We start from the raw sequence: 9,161 nt of genomic DNA on the forward strand, positions 1-9,161 counted from the left end.
TGTATATATTGTAAATTTTGCTTCATTAATCTTGAGGTTCTTATGTGAATGGAATTGCTTTGTGGGGTCTTTATTTAATTTGTTGTTTTGAAAAGAACTATATATAAGTGTTCTAGACATAGGAATTAGCTTTGTATGACTGTTCATGAACCAATAAAAAGTGTAGTAACATTTTAAAAAATAGTACTAACAATTAGTTTCTAATTTTTGGGATTAAAGAGCAGCAGTAAGTGCTTGCCTAGTGTATTAATTGTTTGGAGTTTTATTTAGAAGTACAGTATATACTGTAGTGTATATAATTTAATTTATCCAAATTATATGGCTGTAAACTTCACAATAAATCCTAATATTATAGTATACAGAAGAGTAGTTGACATTCCATTAATGTAGGAATGCCATATCATACAAAAAGGAATAGTTTAAAAGGGATTTTAGCAAAGTACTGTATATGCATTTGTTTTTATTGCTTATGTGATATGGTTTGCCAGATATGGCTTATAACTTTGTGCAGTAGATAAATAGCTGCACTGCTCTCTATTTACCTTTATTATTCTATCCCTACATACATTACTTTTTTAGTCAGAGAAAGGTTCTCTATTGTAATTACAAGAGAGGTTTTCAATGAAACATTTCATGATATAACACTATCTTAAAGAGTTTGAAGAATGGAAGTTATTCAACGTGATTGTTAGTGTTAATGCGCCTTGTTCAAAATTACCTGATGAAGTGGAATTAACAGCTGACAACCATTCAATTCATCCATCCATACATACATATGTACACTGCAGTCTAGAAATTATAATCATGAAGTTGATAGGGTTCCTAATTTTAAAGTGTACAGTATTTTAGTCATGTGACATATGTTCTGATTTTATGTATTCCATTGTACAGTATGTCTTTGTGGGCTTTTCTAGATATGTATGCTATATGTTTAACAGAAATTTTGATGTAACATACCTTAATATTGATATTGTGTTTCTGTACATGTATCGTCAGTAGAAATCTATTTTGACGTTCAGTCTGTGTAAGCTGTGGATATCAAATTGATTTTGGTAGATATCTTAACTTTAGTCTTCTTCCTGTTGGTGTTAGGTGTAAGCCTAGTGTCCCTGGAGCGACCGAAAAGGGACCAGCCCCGAACTCTCAGGTAGGCATCATGTTTGTGTAAATGACATGGTTTGATATAGGCAAAACCAGCTTGCTTTGCCGAACTATAGTGAAGAAAGATGTTTGAAACAATACTTTTTTCTTGTGTTTATAGAATTTCATTTTCATACCTGTTTTCAAAATTGTAAGTACTGTATGTACTCTTACTATATTCAGTGCGTATTCTTTTCACCAGAGGGATTTTAATTCTCTCCAGATACATTAGATAGCCTACTCCTTGAGTTGATACCAAATCTGGTTTTGATATTCTTAAGGCAGTACAGGTATGCTGCAAATATTTCTAGTAATTTTTACACTGATATTTTCCATAACAGCTCTCATGTAAAGGGTTTTCCATTACTGACAATTTCTAAACTTTCCATACCATATATTGATTTTGTTACTATGGATTTTTTTTTCAACTTTCTAAGCAGAATTAAATCCCTTAATTTAAACCTGAAATATTGGCATTTGCAGCCTTTCAATATTTCATTAGTGCATATTATACTTCAAGAATTTTAGAAGAAAGAATGCTTGTTTCAGACAAATATTTTCTCTTTAGAATTGTTGCAAACAAAAAAAAAAAAGTGTATAATTTTCTAGTTTTAATTGTATTTTGAAAACAAAAAGCTCGCTGTTTTTGCCTTTTTCTTCTGCCTCTGTAGTGTTGGAAGGTCCTGAGTGTACTTCATCAATCCTATGTTATCAATATTGTATTCAGCACTGTAGTTGAAAATGGGATAAATAGTATTGAGTGACGTCTTCAATTCATGTTGCTGCGAAGTACGTTTGCACTCTCTATGGGCATTTTAGAACAAAGAAGAAACTTGAACCTTTACCTATCTTTTAGTGAAGTTTTGCTAGTTTGTTTGTTGTACGTATTGTCACCTAATATCTGTAGTGTTTGCTAAGCTGTCATAACAATTTATTAGTTATTGATTTGTAGTTATCTCTCAACTAACAAATGTTGCACTATCTTTTATTGTATGTCTGCATGATTATTTGCACAAAATGGAAAATGATGGTATTTCTTACTCCACCCCCCATTGCATTCTGAGCCACATTAATGCATTGGGCAGAAAGCATTTGTTATAGTATTCTGAAATACTCTTTTTTTCTTTTGGTAAATCTCGATGGTGTAATGGAAGTAATCCTTTTTCAAAGGCACTTAAATTTACTTATTGAATAGGTACTGCAATAGAAGTAGGAATGGTTCTTGCAGTTTTATAGATATAAGCATGTACATGCTAGGGTGGACATTGCAAATAAATAATAGACAAAGTAAAAACTTGGACAAAGTTTTATATCATGAGTACTGTACAAAATACCTGCAAATGAAAGTAAATGAAAATATAAAGTGAAGAAAAGTGTTTGTAAAGGAGTGACAAATCTCTTGTTTTGGGCAGCGTATAAATATAGTTAAATATTTTTTTTTGCATGTATTATTCCATGATAGAGTTTCCTCTTCTGGTACCAAATACTTTGTAAAGTATACGGCAATAAAATTCACATTGTTACTATTCACCACTAAACTTTACCCAAGGGAGTTAAAAGATGGCGAGAACAAGAGTTTAATACAGAACAATAATTTATCACAAGGAAGTCTGCCAAAACCCAAGAAGTAAATTATCAGTTACCTTCTTCCAATGCTGCAACTTAGAATTATTATTATCACTAGCTAAACTAAACAGGGAAACCAGTCCAGTCTACCACAGAAAGGAAATTGAGATGTAAGGAACACGCTATGTATTTGAAATAAGAAATAAAAGTATGTCAGGACCAATAACACCATTAAATAGATAAATCATATATAAACTATGAAAAGACTTATGCCAACCTACTCAACAGAAAAACATTTGCAATCAATTTGAACTTCTGAAGTTCCACTAATTCTACTACCAGATTAGGAACATCATGCCAAAATCAGGTAACATTGGAATAAAATTTCCAGATTACTGTTTAAGTTTGAGCCTTGAGAAGGCAAGACTGATACAGACAGCTTCAGAGACGAACGCGGGCAACGTAGGGTGAGAGGATATGTAACGGCTCGTCACTTATCCTTCCTCTAGTGGATTAGACTGGGTAAAGTCTATTGGGGGTGCAGATATCTATGGTTATCTTCGGATACGTCCCTGATTATACACGATATCTTCGGATAGTCGTTCCCGGGGGTTAGAACTTGTGATACCTGACAGTAATTCTCTTGTAATATCACTTGCAGAAATATTATACAGTAGGAAGCTGTCGAAGGGAACTTCTATCAGGAGGACATGGCTATCTCGCCCAAAAATAGATTTTTCCTACGTCAAAATCCGTTATTTAGGGTAAATGTCATTTGCCTGCAACAGTCTTATTACATCTTCATGGAAGTATTTGTTAGTTTAAATTAAGAAACAGAAACTCTATTGTAACTTCTCTTTGTTAGTTGCTACATACTGAAAAGGAAGTGCTATCTGATATTTTATCCAAGTATTTTAAGTACAGTATTACTCAACCCTATAACCTCAAAGGTTTTATTTATTACCATTAATATTATTCCAAGTATTCAGTTGTACGTGAAGGGTTAACTTTCTAGAATACTGTATACAGTATACTTTTTCAGACCCCGCTTATAGTAGGCTTCAGAACTCGAAGGTATAGGTTCAAGTTAACATAATTCTTGGGATTATTTTTAATGGCTTTCTACCCATAATGTTCAATTTCAATTTGTAATGGTGTACAGTGTTCTCTTAATTGATGAAGAGGTTTAGCTACCAAAATTCTACTGAGATGGCACGGGTGTTAAGCAATGGGGCAGATGACATCTGACTTCACCGTCACTTATGGTTTGAGAGGTTATTGTGCAATGTGTATCTTCTTTAAAGCAGTACGAGATATTTTATAGATATTATGGGCATAAATTTATGCCTAGGACCATTAGAAATGATGCATCAATATTTGCTTTTAATATTAGTCTAGATGAATCCACATAATATTTTGCAATACAGTATATGTATCATTATTCATAACAATGCCATTAATGCACAGGATCTCACTTGCTATGAAGAAGATATAATAAAATTGCACTACAGTTTGCACCATTTTTTAGTAGCACAGCACAGTATTCGTATGTTTTTACACCGTATTGTATATGCTAATTTTATGTGAGTAATACTATTGTGGATGTACTGTTGTTATTATTGAAACGTGTAAAAATTTTTGTTAGCTTCATAATTTTGTCGTCCGACTCGGAATCTCATTTTATTTTTGGTCAAAATTAACAAAGTACTGTACATTGAAGTTAAATTATGTGCTCTGTAAACATGTGTTTACTTAAGAGTTTGAGAAACTCCTAACAGAACTATCACCATCTTCCCTATGACCTTAACTGTTTTACTTCGAAGTTCATTCTTTTACTTTACTAGTTACAGTAATTTTCAACTGCTGACACTAGATTTTAAAAGGGAAGTGATCACAAGAAATTTTGTGTTCATGGAGAAAAAAAATTCAAAATTATTATCATATACATTTTTATTTGAGAATTGTCTTAAGTTACAGTATTTGTTCTTTATTTAAACATAACATAGTGCATAACAAATGTGTGTAAGTTTGAGTACAGTAACGCAAATATAAAATTGCATTTTCTAGTACGTCATAAATTTAGAATTTACTGGATTCAAAGATTTTCATATCAATTTTACACCCTGCACAATTGCTTAAAAATTTCAGTAAATATCGTTGATAGTATTAAATTAGTTTTTTGATTGCCTGATGATATTGATGTAATTTTTCTTCAATTTAAAGTATATTGGATTAAATGGGAAATTAAATGTACCTGTAATACATTAAACAAAAGACAGACAACTTCATTGAACTGTAATATTTTACAGTATTGTAAGGTCTGCTTTATTATAGTCAAACCAAGCCATTTTATTATTCACACTGCAGTGACTATCAGCTACTTTCTACTGGATAACCTTCATTAGTTTTGTCACTGGAATGTGAAAAGGTTTAATATTGATTGTGTAAGTTGAGAGCATGTATTGCACTTTTGGGTCATTATAGAATAGTAGCAGCTTTCAAAACCAGCTATTTGTTCCGATTTACCTTTATGTAAAAAGGTTATGCATATTGAAAATGTTAATTAGATCATAAAACTGCTAAATGAGCTCCTTATCCTTCCCATATTCAAGCTAAATTGGAGATATTTTTAGAGCTGTTTCTATATAATGTTATAGAGGGAAATCAAACATGTTTACACTGTTTTATTTAATGATATGCAGAAGCAAAAAAACGAGTCATCTTTGCAATATTGCTCTAGTTTCAGTGCTACATAAAGTTCATGTTTATTGACAAAATTGCAAGCATCAAATGAACTATAATAAATTAATCAGTTGAACATGATTTCTTTTATGTGTACTTTCATAACTAGAACATTACTGTAACAATATCATCTGCATATGATTTTCTGAGGATTGCTCTATTCATAATCTCTTAAAGAAATATTTGATTAAATTACACAAAAGAAATTTCCTTAGTTCTTATTCCAAGGAAATAAGAAATATTTAAATAGTCCATTTTGTAGCTGACAGAATTACTTATTACTTAACAGGTGTTCGGATGGCCCAGGAACTTCTGCGTGGTGTGGAACAGCGGCTGGACTCTGAGATGCGTGAACTAAAACAGAGAACAGCAGCCATGTCCTCACGTCTGCGCTTCCTCGGTCGGAGTGATGCCTCAAACATCTCTAGTGGTATAGACAGTCCAAGGAGTAGTAGCAGTAGTAGTGGGATGAGTAGCTGCAGTAGCAAAAGTCCTAAAGTTCACACTCATATAATCGTAACTACGCTAAGGGATGGTGATACCGATGAAGAAGAAGTAATCAATACAAGAAAAATATCCTATCCACTGAAGGAATGTGATTCACCTAGAAATATGGGTAATAGCCGTGCACGTAGTGAACCCCCATTTCCTGGTGAGGAAGGTCTTTATCGGGCTCGTTCATGTCCAGGTTTACCACGGTCAACGGGGAGTACTGAATGTAATGAAACTGTTAGTGCTCTGGTATCTGACTTACAGCTGGTGCGTTTAAGAGGTTCTCGGCCACATGCATCAAAAGAAAAAACTGTTAATCGATATTCTTGTGGGGCGCTGGATGCTCACCAGCCTATAGCAACATCGGCCTTTGAATCATGCCCAGATTTTGGCAACTTACGGCCATGTGTTCGAGAGGGTGATTCAATACACTCCTCTTCTTCATCTCTATCTTCAACTCATTCTTCATTTACTCGTCTTCTGCAGGTGTCTTAAAAACTTAAGCAGTGAGTAATAAGTGAATGCTTCTCTGGATGTAGATAACAAATGTGAAATAAATTGTGAATTTTATGTACAGAAGGAAATGTATAAGATGATTATAGTACTGATTCCCTCATTAAGTGCAACAGACTGAGCTGCAAAAGCGAGAGTAAATATATTTGGCAGCTTAGACCCACCGTGTTAGAAAGCAGTGCTTATGTATAATATGTGTAATTATACAGACTATGTGTGACTGATTTTTGTTCCTAATAACATGACGACTTGGAGTTGCACTTTATCTGCTCTATAATTTAAAATTGATAACAGAAAATCTCTCTTGGGACTTTTATTAAATGTAGACATACTGTAAATGTAGAATTTGTATAGTAACATGGGCCCCCTCCATACACTAGTCGTTGGCAGAACTGAAGAGTTAAGAAGTTTGCTTTTGTGTACTATTCTGTAAAAATGTGCTAATATTTTTGGGATCCAAAATGTATACACAATATCCAGTATTATTTTTGTAAACAAGGGGGAATATAATAAAGAAACCAAATACTAGGTATTGTTTGCTTGAAATTTGGGTGGTCTATAGTATATGTACACAGTAATATATGGTTGATCCCCACATTTATTTTTTCTTGGTTGAAAAAGTAATTTTTCCTAAAGCAACTACTTTTCTCTAATGTTGTGACTTGCAAATATCCTTACTTGATACTTAACTTACTACCAGTTAATTTGGAGGGGCCCTTAGCTTACCTGTAAATACCTAGAATATATTTGATTCAACTTAAATTATTAAACTTCATCAGACTTACCTTAGTGACTCAGGCAGCAAGCAGTGTTAAGGTCATATTGCAATGAGGATATGAAAAAATTACTTTTGGTAAAATTGCAATATCAAGTATAGTCTATGATCCATATAAACTATGTCAAGAGCCTCCACAGACCTAATGGAAAATAATTTTCAATATTAAACTTATTATTCTAAAGTTAATTATAAAAATGTACAACCACAAACTTATTACAAAGAAATAATGTATTTCATTTTACTCTAAACATTTGATTCCCTTGCATATGATGGGTTCCTTAGTGTAATATGACCTTCATGTTGTTGTATATAGAAGCTTAGAATTTACTAATTGTAACAGTATGGTAAACCATGATTGAAATAACTAAAGCCATGCTGGCAAGACAAGACTGGCACAAAATATTATGCAATAAGTAAAAATTAAATGGACTACTATTCTGCAAACTGTTGAAACCAGTTTAAAAACCAAAGGTCAAAATAGCAGCAACAGTTATGCAATTTTATTATGCCTTTTTCTCATTATGCATACTATACTGTACATTACAGTAGTTGCAGTCATGAGCACACACCCATTTTAAGCATATAACGTAAGGAAATATTGGTGTTACTCGAGATTATCATGCCCACAGTTAAGTTTCTCAAATGTAATATTTATCTTGTAGCACCCATATGTTATTGAAAAGACATTGTTCTTGGAAATAACGATCTGATACGTTGACCTCAGGTTTTAGTCTCTGAATAGGGTTACTGCTCTCTTGTTTTTAAACATTTGTTGTGGTAACTTTTTCATAGCATTCTACTTGTCTCACATTTCTCAGACTGGTTAAGTAGTCACATTTAACAAAAAGAGCCATCTATCCAAAGTTTGTTGGGTTTTGAATGTGGTTGAGTATTAATTTAATTCTTTAAAAGATGCTGAAAAAAAATTGGGTTTACTTTTATTTTCTACTTAGGCTCATTATGCAAATGTTTTTAAAGTACCACACATTAAGACATAGTTACATCAGGTTCAAGTGTTGTGATCCATATAGTTTTCTTAATGTATGTACAGTACAGACTTTTTTACCATTTAGTAAAGTACAAAATATTGAATTGATAGACCAGTTTAAATGGAACTTTTGAGGTTATGTCTCCGCCTTATATCCTCTATCTTTTCCATAATTAACAAATTTCAAGAAAAATCTGATAGATCATTGTAGCTAAATGATTCACTAAGCAAAATGAAAAAAAAGTGTTTCTGTTTTCTTTCAATCGGATCCAATTTTTTCAGAAGATATGGTATAACAATCATATTCGTAAAATTTGAAAGATGTCTTTTTTTTTTTTTTTTTTTTACTTTAAAATTAATTTTAGGTTCTTTTAGAATTACCTATCTGCATAATGTTCAAAATTTTACTTTTTCTATGAAGGAAATCTTTCAGATATGACTTGAAAATGTCAACACTTCACACAGAACCAAGTATGTACTTATGAATACAGTACTTGATTTGAACTGAGAATTAATTGGTGAGACATTATTAAAAGTTGAAGACCCAAAAAGTGCTGTCAGTCATTTCAGACTTTAAAATATAACACATGTTCATTTAGTACGGGATATTGGCTACCATATTGTAATGTTAAGTTTTAGCATCCTCCTATTTTTTTCTGAGAGTTGTATGTAAAATCCAAGGATGGTTTGTTTGTATATACTGTATTTGTTATTGTTCATAAATAACAGTTTGCTTTTGTTAATAGATATAATCTGGCTGTGATGGTATTAAAGCAGCAGTATTTCATTGTAACAGCAAGGTATATCAATTGTAATGATTCAAAAGTATTTTGGAGTTGTAAATTTCAGTCATAAGTGATATTTCTTTTCTAACATCAAAGAGTAGAAAATATTTGATAAGACAAATTTAGAGCAAACAAATATCATAGCTTGTAAAGTACA

At 32.2% G+C, this 9,161-nt stretch overlaps 1 protein-coding gene across 4 annotated transcripts in view; it reads left to right on the forward strand.

Annotated features, from left to right (window-relative positions):
- LOC137644044 (uncharacterized) overlaps positions 1 to 8,438 on the forward strand; it is a 285,405-nt gene extending 276,967 nt beyond the window's left edge. For 3 of the 4 annotated variants that reach the window (XM_068376944.1, XM_068376942.1, XM_068376943.1), the window contains one exon: positions 5,738 to 8,438. In XM_068376944.1, the coding sequence (XP_068233045.1) occupies positions 5,738 to 6,435 (698 nt within the window). In that variant the 3' untranslated portion in view covers positions 6,436 to 8,438. Of the gene's footprint in view, positions 1 to 1,092; positions 1,148 to 5,737 lie in introns of all 4 variants that reach the window. The other variant, XM_068376945.1, reaches the window with a different exon arrangement.
- Positions 8,439 to 9,161: the final 723 nt, after the last annotated feature.

This window comes from Palaemon carinicauda, chromosome 7, assembly GCF_036898095.1.
Source record: "Palaemon carinicauda isolate YSFRI2023 chromosome 7, ASM3689809v2, whole genome shotgun sequence".
Taxonomy (NCBI): domain Eukaryota; kingdom Metazoa; phylum Arthropoda; class Malacostraca; order Decapoda; family Palaemonidae; genus Palaemon; species Palaemon carinicauda.